Source organism: Heterodontus francisci, chromosome 13 (genome assembly GCF_036365525.1).
Source record: "Heterodontus francisci isolate sHetFra1 chromosome 13, sHetFra1.hap1, whole genome shotgun sequence".
Lineage (NCBI taxonomy): Eukaryota > Metazoa > Chordata > Chondrichthyes > Heterodontiformes > Heterodontidae > Heterodontus > Heterodontus francisci.
Window position 1 is genome coordinate 79,562,482 of NC_090383.1, and position 22,965 is coordinate 79,585,446.

The window sequence follows — 22,965 nt, forward strand, 5'->3', positions numbered from 1 at the left end:
TTGTCTGATGCAACATAAAAATGAGATGCATGGAGTTCCGATTATTGAAGATCTCAAGCAGGTTTATTAAACAGCTAACAACTATATACAGTACAGAGCTATCTATTTGCAGGTCTTGCCTCTTGGTGTTGGAGTTACAGAGTGGCACTGCATGCAGTCACATGACTACATCCTGACACGTAGTTCATTAGCATACTAAGATCTTAAAGGTACATTATTGTGAAAAGCAATCACACAACTTCCCCCTTCTTTCCAAAGATAAGCCTTGTATACTAACAGTAAAAATACATAACATTAGACAACATCAAAATTATTTACACATAGCTAGAAATTATGAAATTTACAAGAATAGAGGCTCAAAAGTCCATAGGTCGTCTTGGTGGTTTGACAACTCTTGCTCGGGGACTTTGCGCCTCATCTGTTTCTGGTCTTTCTGCAGTTTCTACATCTCTGCATTCATTTTCTGTTGCTCTGCCTTCAGCCTGCTAACATACTCTGTTGTTTTTCTCAAGATGACCACTTTTGGGTTCTCGCCATTCTTGGAAAGTTCCAGGACTTCATCTCGAAGAGCCAACAGACAATGCTTCATCTCATTCCTCCTCTGCCTCTTCAGGACATTGCGTGTCCTTCGCATCTCCTTATCCTCAGCACCTGAAGGCTTGGGGCTCAGGATTGAGGACTTGTTGGGGTAAGAGTACTTGATCTCATGGAGATACCTGGCCATTCTGGCTCGTTATGGTGTTGGCAGTTCTCTAGAGAGCAGAAGTGAAGGTGCGGCATAGTCGTCCTGTTACTGGGTTTCCAGACTGCCCCGTTTGATGCTGGTCAGAGGGCTGCGAGCAGGGTCCGGTCCTTGGAGATTTCTCCTTGGAAATGCTCTCATGGATAGTTATGATGTTGAGGTCCTTACACACTGGTAGTCCTGTCACTGCTGGTCCGCTTGTGTCTATGAGATAGAACGTTTGTGGCTTCCATACCGACTTTCCGTATTTGCACTGCACGGTTAGTGTGCCACTGCAAGGGACGAGTGACCCGTTGTATGCAGATAACCTGGCAGTTGTTGATTTAATCATTGATTTCCAGTGTCTCCGGTACATATTTTTGAGAATTCGGACTGGTTGGATATTTGCACTAGTGCCGGTGTCAATCTTGACCTTAAGTGTATGTTTGCCAGCTTTCTTTGGGCACGTGATGTTGATGGTGGCAAAAGCTTCCAGTTGTTGGACTTCATCAACATGATGTGTCAAGTTCACAGTGTGGAATGCTTGCTTGTCTTCTGACTGAGACTTACACGTCTCTGAGTCTTGGCTCAAGTCTGTTTCGCCGTGGACTTCATGTATCGGTTTGCATTTATGCAGGTCTCTGGCGCTTTCCTTGCTGCTGTTGCTATGTTGCTGCGTCTGTCTTCTGTTGGCTCCTGTCCTACCGTGGCTTCTGGCTGCATCTTTCAAGCCAGAATTCCTGCATAGGCGGGCCCAGTGTCCTTTTGCACCACACGCCTTGCACAGATCTCGAAATGCAGAACAATTTCGCCGTGAGTGGTACAGAGTGCACTTACCACACAGCTTGCTTGCTCTTTTCGACCTGGTTTTGGTGCTGATACTGTTGGTTGCATCTAGTGCTTACAGGTGCTATTGTCCAGCTATGGTGGCTTCATATTTTTTGCCATTTTCCAGTAGTGCATTGATGCTGTGACCTTTCTTTTTCCTAAGAGGTCTTTCTGAAATGCTTCAATGGGTGTTGATATAATCAATAGCTCCATTATTTGCTCTGATAGCTCAGCTTCTGAAAAATAGCATTCATTGCCCTTACTACGGCATCTGCTGACAAACTGGTCTATTGATTCCTGTGGCCGTTGCCATTAGGACATCAATTCTAGGCGGTAAATTCGAAAATTCACTCTCAATTAGAGCTGATTTTCCAGCACTTTCCATATCTCTAAGGGATCTTTCTGTTCCTGTTCATATAATCCAAAGGTATTGATTCTGTGTACCCCTCATTTCCAATCGCTATCATTATTTTTAGTGCTTGTTTTTCTGGTTACTTGGTCTGTAAAGCATAACAGCATTCTCTGTTGGAACAGTTTGAACTCAGACAGAATATCCATGGCTTTCCAGTTCATGCTGGAAAACTTGGAATCTATCTTTCTGCTGTTCTTGTGCTTTAAAGCTTGCTTTCAGAACTTGCTTTAAGACCTGGTTCTGTGACTCTGCACTGTATTGCTTTAAAAAAAAAATCTCTTCTTTAGACTGTCTGGCTTGGTTGACAGCAGCAGCTTGTCTATTTGTCTAGCTTCCCGCACTAAGCCGGTTTGTTTACACTGCTGAGCAACAGGTATTTCAAGTGCATTTTTTTTGTGAGTTTGTTTATCCAGCCAGGCAATTCTTCATGGTTGAGTGGTTTTATGTGTTTTTTAAAAACTCTGGCTGAGTGAAGAAATCTCTTCAGCCTTTGAATGATTTAATGGCTTCTCTTTATAGCTCTGGCTGTGATCTGCATGAATGAAGGATTCCTGCACTTTTCACTGTCGGGCACCTCCTGTAATGGCGTCTATCACAATCAGCCCAAGAAAGGGATCGGGTTTTCCCCGTACATTTTACTCTCCCAGGGAGCCTTTGAGAGAAAAAGAAATCAATCATTTAAGGACTTAAAGGCTTCTCTCTTTTTTAAAACTGGGGTTCCTGTACCGATGGCAGACTGACTCACCCGATCACAGTGATTGATGTGCAGGCTGTCGTTCAGAGCACTGTCTTCTGCAGCTGAAGGTGAGTTTTTTTCTTTACACTGTTTGGTCCAGTGTTTCTTTTAACTTTCTGTCTTCTAGCTGTAGGTATTTTTAAAGCACTTTTCCTGTGGTCTTCAAACTTGGATTTTTTTCATCCCACCACTGCCACCATGAAATGAGAAGCTTTTTTATGTTGTCTGATGCAACACAAAACTGAGATGCGTAGAGTTCCGATTATTGAAGATCTCAAGCAGGTTTATTAAACAGTTAACAACCAGGCGCTGCTCCACAAACCACTGACCACCTCCAGGCGCTTACCCATTGTCTCCCGAGACAAGGAGGCCGAAGAAGAAGAACAGCTATATACAGTACAGAGCTATCTATTTGCAGGTCTTGCCTCTTGGTGTTACAGTTACAGAGAGGCACTGACATGCAGTCACATGACTACATCCTGGCATGTAGTTCATTAGCATACTAACATTTTAAAGGTACATTACTCTTAAAGGCAATTACACAACAGAGGCAGGCTGCTCGCTTGTGCCTGTCTAGGCCTGGGATACCCCTGGTGGCTGTCCTCATCCTGATGATTCCGGGGGACACCTCCAAAAGCTGCAGCGCCAGCATCACTGAAGGGGCAGCCTCAGTCACAGGGTGTGACTCCACAGATGCTTCGTCCGTCGGAGGGGCCATGGAGCTGGATGATGCTGAGAGAACCCCCATGAGTGGGGCCCCCTCCTCACCATCTGTCATCCCCTCAGCCCTTTCAAGGCACCCTTGATCTGTGAAGGGGACCACAAGGTTGGCGCAGCTGGTCTCCACTCCATGCCTTTCTGCGCGTTTGTGCCACTGACTAGTCAATGCTGCTGAGTCTGGCATGCATCCTCTGCATGTCAGTGTGCTGTTCCTGCATCCACTCTGAGTACTTCTTTCAATGTAGTATACTGAATTCGCTGCTCACAATGTGGTCTCCTCTACACTGGGGAGACCAAACGCAGACTGGGTGACCGCTTTGTGGAACACCTCCGTTCAGTCCGAAAGCATGACCCTGAGCTTCCAGTTTCTGGCCATTTCAACACTCCCCCCTGCTCTCATGCTCACATCTCTATCCTGGGATTGCTGCAGTGTTCCAGTGAACATCAACGCAAGCTTGAGGAAAAGCATCTCATTTACCGATTAGGCAAACTACAGCCTGCCAGACTGTACATTGAGTTTAATAATTTCAGAGCATGACGGGCTCCCCATTTTACTTTTATTTTTAGTTATTTTTTTATTTTTTATCTTTTTTTGTGTTTATTTTATCTTAGTTTGTTCAGTTTTCCTACCCACTGTTTTTTTCATGTTTGTACTTGCGGCTGTTCAATTTTCAGTCCGTTAACACCCTATCTGTACTAATGCTTTGTCTTTCAACACATCATTAACATATTGTTTTCCTTTGCTCCATGACCTTCTGGTTGGTTATTCTCTGTTACCTTGTCCTATCTACACCTTCTCCTTTGTTATCTCTTGCCCCACCCCTGCTTTACTTGCTTAAAACCTTTCACATTTCTAATATTTGCCAGTTCTGAAGAAGGGTCACTGACCTGAAATGTTATCTCTGCTTCTCTCTCCACAGATGTTGCCAGACCTGCTGAGTATTTCCAGCATTTCTTGTTTTTATTTAAGTCAGAGGTTACCAGCCTCGTTAACATTGAAAATGCCAGCCCCCACTCCATGGCTCCGGGAGTGAGTTGGCTACCCGCCTCCGTCCTGCCTTGGTAAAACCCAGAAGTTGGCGGGTTGGTTCTGATTTTCCAACGTGCTCAGAATTTTTCACGATTTAAGCCACCACCAGCACCCAATCCCATGCTGATACCCATGTTAAGACTCGCCCCCATTGAAACACAAAAAAGAACTTCACATAGGAACATGAGTAGGCCATTCAGCTCCTCGAACCTGTTGCACTAATGAGATTGTGGCTCATCGGAAACCTAACTCCATCCACCTGCCTTGGCTCCATATCCCTTAATAACCTGGCTAACAAATATCTATTGATCTCATATTTTAAATTATTAATTGAGTTAGCATCTGCTGCTTTTTGTGAGAGAGAATTCCACATTTCTAGTACCCTTTGCATGAAAAAGCATTTCCTAACTTCTCTCCTGAATTGCCTGGCTCTGCTTTTAAGGTTATATCCCCTTGTCCCAGAATCCCCCAGTCACTGAAAATGTTTACTTTTATCTACCCTATAAATTTCTTTCAAAATCCTAAAAACCTTAATCAAATTATTTCTTAACCTTCTATATTCCAAGGAATACAAGCCTAGTTTGCGTAATCTGTCCTGATAATGTAACCTTTCGAATACTGGCAACATTCTAGTGAATGTGCACTGCACTCCTTCCAAAGCCAATATATTTTTTCTAAGTTGTGGTGCCCAGAAATATACATCGTACTCAAGACACACTTCTGATCAGGAGTTTGTATAGCTGCAATATAACTTCCTGCCCTTCATGTTCTAGCCCTCTAGTTATAAAGACTAATATTCCATTAGCCTTTTTGATTTTTTTTGTATCTGACTACTACATTTTAGTGATCTGTGTAAATCTCTATAGACCTCCATTATTCCTAGATGTTCCTAGAAGTGGTAAATGGAATTTAACCCAGAGAAGTGTGAAGTGATGCATTTGGGGAGGTCAAACAGGGCAAAGGAATACACAATAAACAGGAGGATACTGAGAAGTGTAGAGGAAGTGAGGGACCGTGGAATGTATGTCCACAGATCCCTGAAGGTAGCAGGACAGGTCGATAAGATGGTTAAGAAGGCATAAGGAATCCTTTCCTTTATTAACCAAGTAATAGAATATAAGAGTAGGGAGGTTATACTGGAATTATATAAAACATTAGTTCGGCCACAACTTGAGTACTGTGTGCAGTTCTGGTAACCTGATTACAGAAAGGATGTAATTGCATTAGAGAGGGTACAGAGCAGATCTCCGAGGATGTTGCCAGGACTGAAAAATTACAGCTATGAGGAAAGATTGGATAGGCTGGGGTTGTTCTCCTTGAGGGGAGATTTGATAAAGATGTACAATATTATGAGGGGCCTGAATAGAGTGGATGGGAAGGGCCTAATTACCTTTGCAGAGAGGTCAGTGACTAGGGGGCATAGATTTAAAGTGATTGGTAGAAAGATTAAAGTAGAGGTGAGGAAACATTTTTTCATGCAGAGGGTGGTGGGGGTCTGGAACTCACTGCCTGAAAGGGTGGTGGAGGCACAAAACCTGATCTCATTTTAAAGGTGCTTGGATGTGCACTGAAGTGCTGAAACCTACAAGGTTATGGACCAAATGGCCTCTTTCTGTGCAGTAAACTTTCTACGATTCACCATTTAAAAAATACATGGATCTATCTTGTTTTGGTCAAAAATGGAAGACCTCACAGGATTACCTGCATTGACATCCATCTGCCACAGTTTTGTCCACGCACTTAATCTATTATTGTCTCTCTATTTTTATGCTCTTGACTACAATTCACATACGTACCATTATCCCTACTCTCTGTCTTCTACCACTTAATCAAAGTCCCAACCAGGTCAATGACTAGGAATTTTATAGCCCCCAACACGAGCGGGCTGATGGCGAGGTGGGGAGGTGGGCTGTAAAATTGAGTGGGATGCAGGGGGCAATTCCTTTCCACCTCCGCTGCAATTTTACAAGGGGTGGCAGTGGTGTCGAGAAACGGCCCGCCACCCCAGACCAATCAAGGCCCTTAAGTGGCCAATTAACTGCCACTTAAGGGCCTCTTCCTGCTGCCGCTGGTATTTTACCAGCGGCGGCTGGGCGGCAAAGGCCCCAAGAACACCACTAGTTTTTACAAGCTGGGGGGTGGGCTTCATGATTGAGCACCCTGTGTCCCATGGAGGGCCCCCCCCATGGCCCAACTGTTCCCACTGCACAACACATTCCTCTGCTGATTGGCCGGCAGATCCATTAGGCGGGACTTCCTGCTCAAGGAGGCGGAAGTCCTGCCCAAGGCCAATTCAGAGCCTGGGGAGTGAAAATCCCGGCGTGGCTCCCCAGGCTTGGTGGAGGCAGGCTCGCCCCGCACTTGCCAGCCAGTGGGTGGGACCTCCCGCTCAACATAAAATTCTGGCCAATAATTCACCTTCAATTTCATGAGTTTTAAATTTAGTTAACAGTCTCTTATGTGGAACCTTAGCGGATGCCTTCTGGAAGTCCATATAAGCTACATCCCTAGAAATGCCCCTGTCTACCACTATAGTCACTTCCTCAAAAAATTCAATTCGTTCCATTAGACACGACCGACAATTTACAAATCCATACTGGCTCTCTCTAATCAGCTCAAATTTCACTAAGTGCTCAGTCATTCTGCCCTGAATTATAGATTCCATTAACTAGATTCCATTAAGTTCCCCACAACAGATGTTATAGTAACAGGTGTATAATTTCCTAGTTTCTCTCTCTCATGGAAAAATTTAAAAAAAATAAGGGGTTCAGGAAAAAAATAAAACTCCTAATTTTTGAGGAAAAATAAATATAACAAAAAAGTACTCCATCTGTAAAATTTAATAAAGGCTTAACTCAGTTCGAGTAACATTCACACCACACAAGTGCCAGGCAATGCCCATCTCCAACAAGAGAGTCTAACCACCTCCCCTTGACATTTAAAAGCATTACCATTGTTGAATCTCCCACCATCAACATCCTGGGAGTCACCACTGACCAGAAACTTAACTAGACCAGCCACATAATTACAGTGGCTACAAGAGCAGGTCAAAGGTTGGTATTCTGTGGCAAGTGACTCACCTCCTGACTTGCCAAAGCCTGTCCACCATCTATAAAGCCAGGAGTGTAATGGAATACTCTCCAATTGCCTGAATGAGTGCAGTTCCAGCACTGCTCAAGAAGTTCAATACCATTCAGGCCAAGGCAGCCTGCGTGATTGGCACTTCACTCCACTCACTACAAGATGCACAGCAGCAACTTACCAAGGCTTCTTCAACAGCACTTCCCAAACCCACGACCTCTACTACCCGGGAGGGGAACAGCAGCAAGTGCATGGAAACATCACAATCTCCAAGCTCCCCTTTGAATCACACACCATCCTAAACTGGAAATATAGCCTGTTACTTCATTATCGCTGTGTCAAAGTCCTGAAACACCCCATCAATCTACCCTCTAATTTTTTTTGGAGTGCGCAAGTAATTTATTTAAGTGCATGGTCCCTTTAAATATTTTTGCATGTCTGCGCATGCACGGTAAGTAAAAGGGGCTGACTTGTCACAGTCTGTGTGGGATCTTATGGTTGCTGTGCAGCAGCAGTCATGCACCTCCAGCTGGGAAACATTATTTGCTACCTAACAGAACTCTGTGGTAACTTGTGTGGTGAGATGGTGGCATAGTGGTAATATCACTGGATTAATAATCTGGAGACATGGGCTAATACTCTGGGGAGCTGATAAAATTTCAATTAATTAATAAAAATCTAGAATTGAAAGCTAGTCAGTAATGGTGACTTTGAGACTACCATTGATTATTGTAAAATAAAAAATCTGTCATCCTTACCTGGTCTGGCCTACATGTAACTCCAGACCCATGGCAATGTGCTTGACTCTTAACTGCCCTCTGAAATGGTCTAGCAAACCATTCAGTTATACAAACCCACTATACAAAAATTGAAAAGGAATAAAACTGGATGCAACATTTGGCATCTATGTAGGCACTGCAAATGACAATGGCAAACCCAGACCTGTCAAACTCCCTCCCTAACAGCACTGTGGGTGTATGTGTACCAGATGGTCTACAGTTCATCACCACCTTATCAAGGGAAATTAGGAATGGACAATAAATGCTGGCCTTGCCAGCAATGTCCACAACCCATGAATAATAAAAAATTACTTAGATAATGGAGTTACATTTGTAATTTTCCAATATAAAGGGATAATTCCTGATTCGAGAGTTTTGGATAATTATGGCAACAGAAATCTGCAATTTCGTCACCTGGGGATTTATCAGTCATTAGTGCATTATTTTTTCTAATACTATTCTCCTGTTTATGTTAATTTTAGTGAGTTCTGTTCGTTGATTCATTATTAGTTTCCTTGGAATGTCAGATATATTATCCTCTGCCTCTACTGTGAAGACAGTATTCAACAAGCTGATTTTAAAGAGCCCAATTTACTCTTTTTCTTCCAATACAACTGGAAAACCATTTGTGTTAATCTTGATATCCCTCACAAGTTTCTTTCTGTATTCCTTTTTGCAGCTCTTACTATCCTTTTGGTCTTCCTTTATATCTCTCCCAGTCCCATGGAGCTACACTATTCTTTACACTTTTGTACGTTCTTTCCTTTAATTTTGTTACCTCTCACCTCTTTTATTGACCATGGCTGTTTTATTTGGTAAGTACAGCTCTTGCCCCTTCAGGGTCCCGTATTAAGCTGAATTAAATTTTGAACAGCGAAAATTGGTAATCTGCAGTTTCATCCAATAACAGTTTTGATTAGTTTTCTGTCAGCTGTCTCTGTCTCATCCTGTTAGAAGTTACTTTACCAAAATCTAAAATTTTAGGAGATTAGGATAGAGTGGGCAGGATTTTCAGGTCCCGCCAAGCATAGGAACGAAGGTGGATGTGGCCTGAAAATACCAGTGCCGGCCAGCGTCCCAGTTTCCCAAGCCCATTCCCGGAGCAGGCCATTTTTCCTGAGGCGGGTTTGGGGCCATCAGGGCTACCCGACCCCATGCGGCAGGTGACTGATTAGGCTCGTTAAGAGTCTTGTTAATTCAAATTTTCCAGTCAGCCTCCAGTTTACTGCACCGGCAGAGGACAGTTCAGGAGCCTGAAAGCAGGCACCCAGTGACAGGTCAGGGCGGAGGGGTGGTTGCCTTGCTCCAGGCAGCCTACAGGCCTTCCCTGCCTGGCTGGGTGTGGGTGCAGCCACATGCTGCCCTGTAGAGGGCCCCTCCCCCCCACCTTTACCCACAGTGGTGGCTTGGCTACAAGAACCTTTTAATTAACCTTTTAAAAATGTTGGTGAGGAGTGCTTCCCTCTTGAAGTGCCTTCTCAGTTACTTACTTTGCATCACAGCCTGCGGCCTCTGATTGGCCCTCCAGCTTCACAAGCCTGCCCGTCTCCCTTAATTGGACTGGGAATCTGTCTCCATGCCAATTAAGGGGGCACCTCCATCCAAATCCCAATGACTGTTTCCCCCCAAGGCAAGTTCGGGATCCGGAAATCGTTCCAATTTCTGTTTCCCACCCCTGTAGGAAAATCCTGCCCTGTGTTTCAGTCACAGAGCCATGACAGGAGTGGAGCAATATTGGGTGGAATTACTATATAGTTGACCCACACGCAGTGGGGAGGCTCGTAGCGAGTCAGGAACCTATCTGGCCGAGGTACTTTAACCGAGCCACAGCATTTGCATCCCGCTTCTGGGTTTCCCAAACAATCAGAGAGGGCAGTTGGGATGATACACCCACTACGGGATTTGATGGACGGTAGTGAGTTGATATTTCCCAAAGACAGGAGGAAGAGGCCAGCCTCTCAAACAAAGCAGGCATGCATGGAAGAGGCCAAGGAGGGTGAGCAGCAGTTGTGTCATGCTAATCTGCAGACAGTGTACCAAGAGGATCCAAGACTTCAGGAGGGCAGGATTAATGAGTGGCAGAACACTTTCAGGTGCCAAACCACACACTCTGACTTTCCCAGCATTCTCCTTGCACAGCACTGCTCAAACCAACACATCTTGCAGCCCCACTCATTCCTCTCTCTCCAGGAACCTCCTCCCATCCCCTTCTGGACAGCTAATACTCACACTCACCCTCATCTTTGCATCATTTTACACCCATGCCTGACAGTCATTCTGCACAAACATTGTCCTTCCCTCCGCTCCACACAATCCATTTCTCACATTCATAAGTTTCTGCTTTTCTTCTTGCAGAAGAGAGCACAGAACTCCAGGGAGAGGCAGCGAACTAGGGAGGGGGTCAGGGAGGGAGGGGGCCCTCCAGTGATAGCCACTTTGATGACCACTGGCAATGCGTGCCCAACTGGTCCACTGGGAGGGAGGTTTTGTTCCAGGAGGCTGCAGATATCAGCCAGGCATGAAAGCCTGTGCCTCCTGAGGCACTGGTGCTCAGACATGTTAAGAGAGCTAATTCTCTGCCTGCAGACCCTCTGTTGGGGATCTCGCCTCCTTTGACCTGGACCTCTGTGTCCATCCCTTTTGCACTGTGAAGCTGCATACGACTGAGGAGAAGGCAGTTAGTGCTACTGCTGCTCCTGGTGCTGTTGGTGTTGCTATTCCTCTTATTCCTCATTCAAGGTCCAAGGTGGGGTTGCATAAGCTGCTTTCATGCTGCAGTGAAGGCAGACAGCAGGGAAGTGCAGCTCAAGGTGAGTGAAAGACGACAGGTGAACTGACTTCCCCAAAGTTGGAAATCAACTGCCAAGCTGTGAAAGCACATTCTGAGAAGAAGTGCTGGAAGCACCAACTTCTCACCTAGGCAGTGCTGGAGCTCTTCAGTTTCACTGTTCAAAAGCTTCCCAGCCTGTCACCTTTACTGAAGAAGCACTCCTCGCTGTGCACTCGCCTGGCAAGTTGCAGACAGCTCAGGAAATACGTGCGCTGACTGTTAAAGCAAGAATGCACATTACAATTACTTACCCGACAGCTCCAAGGGAGTTCCCCACATGTCTGCAAACCCTCTCAGGTGAAACCCAAAAGTGTGTGTTGGGATCCCAACCCAACGTCACTTTTAGAGGATTTAACATGCCACAGATACCCGAACCAGCCTCCCTTTGGCAGGTAAGATTCTGCCCATTTTGTCTCACAAACACAGTATTCTTATTTAATTAAACAGGAAATCCAAAATCCAAAGTGACCGATTGGGGAAAATTTGCAAATGAACACAAAATGGTGCAATGTGGACACTTTGGATTACAAAGTCAGTTATGTCATTATGATTGTCCAGATATGAACATTTCTGGGTAGGGGATCACACATTAATGGATTAGCATTTTTATGCAAGACCTCAAAAGGTTGTTAAAAAACCCTTACCATAGTTTTAAACATTATTAAATTTAATAAAAAATGGATACTCACAGAAAGTTTTATGAAATATCTTGTCCCAGGGACAAGTAGTCTCAGAGTGAAATCCATAAACAGGTCGGAGCTGTTATACATCACATCACTGTTGCTCAAATTGTCTTCAATGGTCAAAACATATAGCAAGTAGCGCTTAAGATGCCCATTAATTTTTGAAGGCTCCCTCCACCTAAATTTGTCAGAAAAATATAATTTACTAAGGTTCTGAATAGATATGCGAACAATTAATTTATGGTTGGTATAACATCTTTGTTGATTAGCTTACAGATAGAATTCTCAAGAGTTTATTCAACCTATTTAAATTTGATTATTGAACATTTTAGGAAACCACAGGACCAATTTTCATCTCACTGCCAACATATTTTAAAATGTAAATGGGGTAGTAAGGGGACAAAAATTAAAAAAAAAATTTGCAGATTGACTACTAGAGGTCCAGCAATTCCAATTTTTGCATGGACCTTGAGCGGCCTCATTAATATATTTAAACAGAGGTCAAATCATGCATTTTGGGCCCCAATACAATCTTAGGCCAAAAGGAAATAAAGGCTGCCATGGCTGATTTCACAAGCCTTCCACAAACCATGGAGGCTGGGAGCAGCCATTTGCAGCACTATTTTTCATTCACCACACGAATCACTAACCTTCTAATGGACCAGATCACATTCCACACTTGTGCTAATTCTGGAAGAGATTTTACATGGTAAAAAGTTATAACAATGGAAGTGAGTGAAAAAAGTGTAATGGGAGTGAGTAGAAGAATCATGGCACTTGATATAAATTTTACATCCATGAGCTAGCAATAGCCAGCAGCTACAGTAAATATAACAAGGATCACATATATCACCACTCGTTCATCGTCGCTGGATCAAAATCCTGGCATGCCCTTCCTAACAGCAATGTGACATGAAAAAGGAAGCATTCGTAAGGGCTGGAAGGCTAGGAACAGAAGAATCCCTTGAGGAATATAAAGACAGTAGGAAGGAACTTAAGCAAGGAGTCAGGAGGGCTAAAAGGGGTCATGAAAAGGCAAACAGGATTAAGGAAAATCCCAAAGCTTTTTATATGTACATAAAGAGCAAGAGGGTAACTTGACAAAGGGTTGGCCCACTCAAGGACAGAGAAGGGAATCTATGTGTGCAGCCAGAGGAAATGGGCGAGGTACTAAATGAGTAGTTTGCATCAGTATTCACCAAAGAGAAGGATTTGGTGGATGTTGAGCCTAGGGAAGGGAGTGTAGATAGTCTCAGTCATCTCATTATCAAAAAGGATGAGGTGTTGGGTGTCTTGCAAAGCATTAAAGTAGATAAGTCCCCAGGGCCTGATGGGATCTACCCTAGAATACTGAGGGAGGCAAGGGAAGAAATTGCTGGGGCCTTGACAGAAATCTTTGCATCCTCATTGGCTACAGGTGAGGTCCCAGAGGACTGGAGAATAGCCAATGTTGTTCCTTTGTTTAAGAAGAGTAGCAAGGATAATCCAGGAAATTATAGGCCGGTGAGCCTTACGTCAGTGGTAGGGAAATTATGAGAGAGGAATCTTCGGGACAGGATTTACTCCCATTTGTAAACAAACAAACTTATTAGTGAGAGGCAGCATGGTTTTGTGAAGGGGAGGTCGTGTCTCACTAATTTGATTGAGTTTTTTGAGGAAGTGACAAAGATGATTGATGAAGGAAGGGCAGTGGATGTTATCTATATGGACTTCAGTAAAGCCTTTGACAAGGTCCCTCATGGCAGACTGGTATAAAAGGTGAAGTCACACGGGATCAGAGGTGAGCTGGCAAGATGGATACAGAACTGGCTCAGTCACAGAAGACAGAGGGTAGCAGTGGAAGGGGGCTTTTCTGAATGGAGGGATGTGACTAGTGGTGTTCCGCAGGGATCAGTGCTGGGACCTTTGCTCTTTGTAGTATATATAAATGATTTGGAGGAAAATGTAGCTGGTCTGATTAGTAAGTTTGTGGACGACACAAAGGTTGGTGGAGTTGCGGACAGTGATGAGGATTGTCAGAGGATACAGCAGGATATAGATCGGTTGGAGACTTGGGCAGAGAAATGGCAGATGGAGTTTGATCCGGACAAATGTGAGGTAATGCATTTTGGAAGGTCTAATGCAGGTGGGAAGTATACAGTAAATGGCAGAACCCTTAGGAGTATTGACAGGCAGAGAGATCTGGGCGTACAGGTCCACAGGTCACTGAAAGTGGCAACGCAGGTGGATAAGGTAGTCAAGAAGGCATACGGCATAGAACATAGAACATAGAACAGGACAGCACAGTACAGGCCCTTCGGCCCACGATGTTGTGCTGACCCTTTAGCCTACTCTAAGATCAAACTACCTACATACCCTTCATTCTACTATCATCCATGCATCTATCCAAGAGTCGCTTAAATGTCCCTAATGTATCTGCTTCTACTGTCACCGCTGGCAGTGCATTCCACGCCCCCACCACTCTCTGTGTAAAGAACCTACCTCTGACATCTCCCCTAATACTTCCTCCAATCACCTTAAAATTATGCCCCCTGGTGATAGCCCTTTCCACCCTGGGAAAAAGACTCTGGCTATCCATTCTATCTATGCCTCTCATCATCTTGTAGACCTCTATCAAGTCACCTCTCACCCTTCTTCCCTCCAATGAGAAAAGCCCTATCTCCCTCAACCTTTCTTCATAAGACATGCTCTCCAGTCCAGGCAGCATCCTGGTAAATCTCCTCTGCACCCTCTCTAAAGCTTCCACATCCTTCCTATAATGAGGCGCCCAGAACTGAACACAATATTCCAAGTGTGGTCGAACCAGGGCTTTCTGGAGCTGCAGCATAACCTCGCGGCTCTTAAATTCAATCCCCCTGTTAATGAAAGCCAACACACCATACGCCTTCTTAACAACCCTATCAACTTGGGTGGCAACTTTGAGGGATCTATGGACGTGGACCCCAAGATCCCTCTGTTCCTCCACACTACCAAGAATCCTGTCTTTAAGCCTGTATTCTGCTTCCAAAATGAATCACTTCACACTTTTCCAGGTTGAACTCCATCTGCCACTTCTCAGCCCAGCACTGCATCCTGTCAATGTCCCGTTGCAACCAACAACAGCCTTCCACACTATCCACAACTCCAGCAACCTTTGTGTCATCGGCAAACTTACTAACCCAGCCTTCCACTTCCTCATCCAAGTCATTTATAAAAATCACAAAGAGCAGAGGTCCCAGAACAGATCCCTGCGGAACACCACTGGTCACCGAGCTCCAGGCTGAATACGTTCCATCTACTACCACCCTCTGTCTTCTATGGGCCAGCCAATTCTGTATCCAGACAGCCAAATTTCCCTGTATCCCATGCCTCCTTACTTTCTGAATGAGCCTACCATGGGGAACCTTATCAAACGCCTTGCTAAAATCCATATACACCACATCCACTGCTCTTCCTTCATCAATGTGTTTTGTCACATCCTCAAAGAATTCAATAAGGCTTGTGAGGCATGACCTGCCCCTTACAAAGCCATGCTGACTATCTCTAATCAAACTATGCTTTTCCAAATAATCATAAATCCTGTCTCTCAGAATCGTCTCCAATAATTTTCCCACTACCGATGTAAGACTGACTGGTCTATAATTCCCAGGGTTATCCCTTTCCTTTCTTGAATAAGGGAATAACATTTGCCACCCTCCAATCATCTGGTGCTACTCCAGTGGACAGTGAGGATGCAAAGATCATCGCCAAAGGCGCGGCAATCTCTTCCCTCGCTTCCCGTAATAAACTTGGGTATATCCCGTCTGGCCCCGGGGACTTATCTATCCTCATGTCTTTCAAAATTTCCAGCACATCCTTCTTCTTAACATCAACCTGTTCGAGCATATCAGCCTGTTTCACGCTGTCCTCACAAATGACAAGGTCCCTCTCACTAGTGAATACTGAAGCAAAGTATTAATTTAGGACCTCCCCTACCTCCTCCGACTCCAGGCACAAGTTCCCTCCACTATCCTTGATCGGCCCTACCCTCACTCTGGCCATCCTCTTGTTCCTCACATAAGTGTAGAACGCCTTGGGATTTTCCTTAATCTTACCCGCCAAGACTTTTTCATGTCCACTTCTAGCTCTCCTAAATCCATTCTTCAGTTCCTTCCTGGCTACCTTGTAACCCTCTAGAGCCCTGTCTGATCCTTGCTTCCTCAACCTTAAGTAAGCTTCCTTCTTCCTCTTGACTAGCTGTTCCACATCTCTTGTCATCCAAGGTTCCTTCACCCTACCAGTCCTTCCTTGCCTCATCGGGACAAACCTATCCAGCAGTCGCAGCAAGTGCTCCCTAAACAACCTCCACATTTTTGTCGTGCATTTCCCTGAGAACATCTTGCCTTCATCGGTCGGGGCATAGAGTATAAAAATTGGCAAGTCATGCTGCAGCTGTACAGAACTTTAGTTAGGCCACACTTAGAATATTGCGTGCAATTCTGGTCGCCACACTACCAGAAGGACGTGGAGGCTTTGGAGAGGGTACAGAAGAGGTTTACCAGGATGTTGCCTGGTCTTGAGGGCATTAGCTATGAGGAGAGGTTGGATAAACTCGGATTGTTTTCACTGGAATGACGGAGGTGGAGGGGCAACATGATAGGGGTTTACAAAGTTATGAGCGGCATGGACAGAGTGGATAGTCAGAAGCTTTTTCCCAGGGTGGAAGGGTCAGTTACTAGGGGACATAGGTTTAAGGTGCAGGGGACATCGGTTTAGAGGGGATGTGCAAGGCAAGTTCTTTACACAGAGGGTGGTGAGTGCCTGGAACTTGCTGCCCCCGGGAGGTGGTGGAAGCAGATACGATAGAGACGTTTAAGAGGCATCTTGACAAATACATTAATAGGATGGGAATAGAGGGATACGGTCCCCGGAAGTGCAGAAGGTTTTAGTTTAGGCAGGCATCAAGATCGGCGCAGGCTTGGAGGGCCGAATGGCCTGTTCCTGTGCTGTACTGTTCTTTGTTGACATGCAGTACTTCAGCACATGGACTGCTACAGTTGAAGAAGGTGACTCACTACCACCTTCTCAAGGGCAAGTAGGGATGGGCAATAAATGCTGGCCTTGCCAGCAACAACCACATCTTGTGAATGAATACATTAAAAAAAAACACCAATTTAAATAGGCCACCATAGCTTACAGGTCAAACTGGCAATGGTAAAAATGTCAGAAAACTAAAAGATAGAAGAAACATACCTTCCCATAAAAGAACTAACTGCAAAAAAGTATCTAACAAGTTTGGTTACAAACAGGATCTCTATAACACCAAATGAACTTTTTCTGGTTTAGTTGCTGACAGGATCTAATCCCAAAATGGGAAGAAAAAGAGAAGTAAGGTAAATATAGAACTAGCCTTCATATATTACAAAATTGGTTAAGCACATCTAAATTCCCAAGACATGAACTAAAATTTTCAGGTACCAATGCTAAAGAAATCAGAGAAGAGACTGACTACCATAATGCTTCTCAACTTCTTGCTCGGCTGACCTTCCAGCACTTTTTGGCTGCAATCCACGAATGATTCGAGACAAGCTGCTGACCGAAGAAAGGGTGGGAAATTGCTGGTCTGTAGTGCTTAAAAAGGTCTAGCCACTTGTAGCTAAGTGACCACATATCGTCAATAAAAACATGTTTAAATTTTTCCAGAAGTTGTAAATATGTTGAAAAAAACTGAAAGCTTAAATAAATATGGAGGTAGGAGACAGAATCTAGGGACAAGTGATGCAGTGATCAAACATTATACACCCTCACCTTCAAACTCCATGGGGCCTTTTACACTGGTGTTATGCTCCAGAGGTGATACTTTTGCCTGTCGATCCTCTCCAGCGCTGGCTCTGATATAAATTTAGGGATCGGTATATTTAAATATCCATTCGTAGCTCAGTATTGTAACTTCCATGTAATATGGAAGTAGTGCATTAGGGAAACTTGTAAATTTGGGATGCAGCTTTTAAAAAGCCAAACATGATTGAAGATTGCAGTAGCAGGCTGGGGGAGCAGCAGGTCCATTGCAAAGTGCTTGGCACAGTTTGCTGACTGTCAAGTAGCTATAATTGATGGCTCATAGGCAATTTTGTGCCACTTTTAAAGCATGTCTTCAACTCAAGGACTGAGCAGAGTCACACAATGAAGGGAGAAATGCATTAAAAGAAGGCAAAAAGGAATATCCCACAATTTCAATGGAACTGATCTTTAGAGATCCCTGGATGAAAATTAACAAAGTGGAAGAAAGATTGCTGGATCTCCATTCTTCTTCTTTGGCCTCCCTATCTCGAGAGACAATGGATAAGTGCCTGGAGGTGGTCAGTGGTTTGTGAAGCAGCGCCTGGAGTGGCTCTTAAGGCCAATTCTAGAGTGACAGGCTCTTCCACAGGTGCTGCAGAGAAATTTGTTTGTCAGGGCTGTTACACAGTTGGCTCTCCCCTTGCGCCTGTGTCTTTTTTCCTGCCAACTACTAAGTCTCTGCGACTCGCCACACTTTAGCCCCGCCTTTATGGCTGCCCGCCAGCTCTGGTGGACGCTGGCAACTGACTCCCACGACTTGTGATCAATGTCACAGGATTTCATGCCGCGTTTGCAGACGTCTTTAAAGCGGAGACATGGACGGCCGGTGGGTCTGATACCAGTGGCGAGCTCGCTGTACAATGTGTCTTTGGGGATCCTGCCATCTTCCATGCGGCTCACATGGCCAAGCCATCTCAAGCGCTGCTGACTCAGTAGTGTGTATAAGCTGGGGATGTTGGCCGCCTCGAGGACTTCTGTGTTGGAGATACGGTCCTGCCACCTGATGCCAAGTATTCTCCGGAGGCAGCGAAGATGGAATGAATTGAGACGTCGCTCTTGGCTGACATACGTTGTCCAGGCCTCGCTGCCATAGAGCAAGGTACTGAGGATCTCCATAGCAAGATTTATTTGAGTAGGGCCCTACCAAATTCATGGTCAAATTTTAAAAATTTCACAGTCACAGCATTTTAAGAATTGTGTATTTCACAAATTCATGTATTTAAATTGTAAATTTCACGGTGTCACAACAAACCATGAAAATGATCTATTTAAAACAAAAAAAGACAAGGGAGATTTCTGGTTTCAAATGGCATTTATTGTATACTAAAAACTACTGTAAAAAGCTGACTGTAAACAAGTCACATTCTTTACTCACTGAAGACAGTTGAATGTGAGCGTGGAGCAACCTGCAACTGTCTCTTTCTTCATTCCCTGCCTCTGCCCGTGTTTATACACAGCACTCTCCATGCCTGCAGAGTTTGTTGGAATTGTCATACAGCGCCATGCTAGCCTTGCAAGGTAGGGGATTCTGCATTCCACAGAATTCCAAAACTGCAGCACAGGCAAAGTACAATCTGCTTTTTTTGCAATGCTTTTATAAACAGGAAGAAAACACTTGTTGAGTACAGGCATTTAATTCAGTGTCATCAGAGTGTTGTTCATTTGACTGCTTCAGCCCAGAACAGTGCATCCATTACTTTATAGTCAGCTTTGTGGATTGTGATGTGTTGAGATTCAAACCAAATGATTAAATCCATCAGTCATGTAGCATTCTTGGCAAAAATGTGAACCTCCTCATTAAGCTGAGCATCGGTTTGAAGGGTTACAATGTCTGTTAAAACCTGTGTTTTTGGTGTCAGTGTGAGCTCTTCTGAGATTAAATCTGAGTAGTATTTCAGGTGAGCTGCATGATACAGTACTGCCTGAAACGAAGAATTTCAATGTGTAATTACTGGATCTGCAGTAAGGACAATGTTTTGTTTCACAATTTCAGGCATTTCAGCTGCATTTGCAATGTGTTGTCCGTATTGAAACTTGCAGTTAGGGCAGTGTTTGAAGATATTTTTAATGGAGCTGACCAGTTTGTCGGCTTTACCAAACTCACTTTCCAAAGCTCACTGACAAGAGAAATTATATGTGCGTTACATGCAATATGGAAGCATTAGGTATTATACCTTGGAGCACAGATTTGAAAGATTTTGTCATGTAAGCTGTATTGTCATTAATGAAAGCACACACTTTCTTGACATCTGCGCTGTATTTTCAAATAATTTTGATTCTTCTTCTTCTTCTTTGGCCTCCTTGTCTCAAGAGACAATGGGTAAGCGCCTGGAGGTGGTCAGTGGTTTGTGAAGCAATGCCTGGAGCGGCTATAAAGGCCAATTCTAGAGTGACAGACTCTTCCACAGGTGCTGCAGATAAAGTTGGTTTTCGGGGCTGTTACACAGTTTGCTCTCCCCTTGCGCTTCTGTCTTTTTTCCTGCCAACTGCTAAGTCTCTTCGACTCGCCACACTCTAGCCCCGCCTTTATGGCTGCCCGCCAGCTATGGCGATCACTGGCAACTGACTCCCACGACTTGTGATCAATGACACAGAACTTCATGTCACGTTTGCAGACTTCTTTAAAGCGGAGACATGGATGGCCGGTGGGTCTGGTACCAGTGACGAGCTCGCTGTACAATGTGTCCTTGGGGATCCTGACATCTTCCATGCGGCTCACATGGCCAAGCCATCTCAAGCGCCGCTGGCTCACTCGGGTGTATATGCTGGGGATGTTGGCTGCCTTGAGGACTTCTGTGTTGGAGATACGGTCCTGCCACCTGATGCCAAGGATTCCCAGGAGGCAGCGAAGATGGAATGAATTGATTTGTGCTTGGGAAACTGTGATGTAATTAACAGCTTGTAAGTGGACGCAGTCTGCGAGCACTGTTGTTAGCTTTCCTGATTGTACATCTTTGGTCTTACCAGACATAAAATCAAACAAAACATGCAGCACATAGTTGTCTAGCTCATCGGTGGACTCATCACAAATAATTGCAAAAGGCTCACATGCATTAACCCGAGACTTCATCTCCTCACAATGTGTTGCAAAAATCATCAGCAGGTAGTCCTGTCATAGTTTATTTGCACTTGACAAGCAACCACCATTTGCACATTACGTTGAATGAACGTTGGGTGATCAAGTTTTTCCAATGGTATGTTGGCTCTCGCAAAAGCATCCATAAGTTCCATTGTAACTGATGATTTTCTGAACTCTCTATCGACTTCTTAAGAAGAGATGAAATTGTTGCTGGTTTCTTTGCATGTTCGTTTTCCAACAGTGCAGTGTCGGATGCTTTCTTTCTGCTATGATGGCTTTCGGACTCTAAGTGGCACTGAACCATTGCCCGCCATGTGTAATCCAACAAAACACTGGAGCTTGTACAAAACAGTATTCCACCATCGGCATGCAGAATTTGGCTTCCAAATTCTTTCACTAAATGTGCTGTAGTAATAGTTGTGGCTATTTTTAATTTGCTCATTCTGGCATTCTCACTTGTCTGCCAACACTTGAGAGTGCTTCTCTCAAAACTGCACTGGGAAGCCCTCCCTCATCTACCACTCAGCGAGGTAGCCTTGTCTCAATGAATAAAATGTGCAGAGTTCGCAAGATGGCTGATTTCACGGAGGACCCAAGATTTCATGGAGGACCTTAATGGATGCCTTTTCAGGCTGGAGGAATATTTGTAGTGGAGTTCCCCAGGGGTCAGTGATATATATTAATGACCTAGACTTTGGTGTACGGGGCACAATTTCAAAATATGTAGATGAAACAAAACTTGGGAGCATTGTGAACTGTGAGGAGGATAGTGAGGAGGATAGTGCAGAACTTCAAAAGGACAGACAAGTTGGTGGAATGGGCAGACAAGTAGCAGATGAAGTTCAATGCGGAGAAATGTGAAATGATTCATTTTGGAAGGAAGAACATGGAGAGACAATATAAAGTAAATGGTACAACTCTAAAGGGGGTGCAGGAGCAAAGGGACCTGTGTATATATGTGCATAAGTCATTGAAGGTGGCAGGACAGGCTGAGAGAGTGGTTCATAAAACATACAGTATCCTCGGGGCATAGAGTATAAGAGCAAGGAGGTTATATTGTATAACCTGTATTAACTTGTGTAAGACACTAGTTCATCCTCAGCTTGAATACAGCATCCAGTTCTGGGCTCCACACCTTAGGAAAGATCTGAAGGCATCGGAAAGAGTGCAGACAACAGTCACAAGAATGGTTCTTGGGATGAGGAACTTCAGTTATGATAGATTGGAGAGGTTGGGACTGTTTTCCTTGAAGAGAAGGCTGAGAGGTGATTTGATATAGGTATTCAAAATCATGAGGGGTCTAGACAGAGTAAATAGGAAGAAACTGTTCCAATTCATGGAAGGATCAAGAACGAGAGCATACAGATTTAAAGTAATTGGCAAAAGAAACAAAAGTGACATGAGGAAAAACTTTTCACGCAGCAAGTGGTTAAGGTCTGGATTGCACTGCCTGAGACTGTGGTGGAGGCAGGTTCAATCGAGGCATTCAAAAGGGAATGAGACTGTTATCTGAAAGGAAGAATGTGCAGGATTACAGGGAAAAGGTGGGAGAATGGCATTAAGTGGTTTGCTGTTTCAGAGAACCAGTGCAAACACGATGGGCCGAATGGTCTCCTTCTGCACTGTAACCATTCTGTGATGCTGTGACCTGAGATTTCACAGTCCGTGATGCATTTTTCACAGCCATGAATTTGGTAGGGCCCTAGTTATGAGTAATGAATCAGAATTAGTTAACAATAAACAGTAAGCGAGTATCTTGATAATAGAGACCATAACATGTTTGAATTTGATATTAGGTTTGAGAAGGGGAAGGGAGAGTCGCAAATCAAGATTTTAAATTCATGTAAAGTGATCTTCAAAGGCATCGGAAATAAATTGACCACAGTAAAATGGGCGGAGGCATGGGAAGATGTAGTTGGCAGGACACAAATACATATCCCTCAAAGGCAAAGATTCCACTTGTGCAATTAAGCAACCACGGTCAGCAAATTACGTAAGGGACAATATCAAGCGAAAAGAAAAGGCTTACGCAAATGCAACAGTGGATATCTCATGGGCTGGTAGCACTATAAAAAGCAATAAAGGGATACAAAGTAAATGCTCAATTGGAATATGGAAAATTCTTGAAGGGTTATCAAAGCTAACAGAAAATGTTTTTATAAATATAGCAAGAGAAAGAGAGTGCTCAAGGCAAATGTGGACCCATTAAGACAAATACATGTGAGAATATCATTAAAAGTAGCAATGCAGATTAACAAAGCCATAAA

At 44.2% G+C, this 22,965-nt stretch overlaps 1 protein-coding gene across 1 annotated transcript in view; it reads right to left on the bottom strand.

The window, feature by feature from the left end:
* ush2a (Usher syndrome 2A (autosomal recessive, mild)) overlaps positions 1–22,965 on the bottom strand; it is a 1,262,450-nt gene that overhangs the window by 642,810 nt on the left and 596,675 nt on the right. Inside the window, exon 35 of the mRNA XM_068045693.1 lies at positions 11,827–11,998. Coding sequence (XP_067901794.1) covers positions 11,827–11,998 — 172 coding nt within the window. The remainder of the gene's footprint in view (positions 1–11,826; positions 11,999–22,965) is intronic.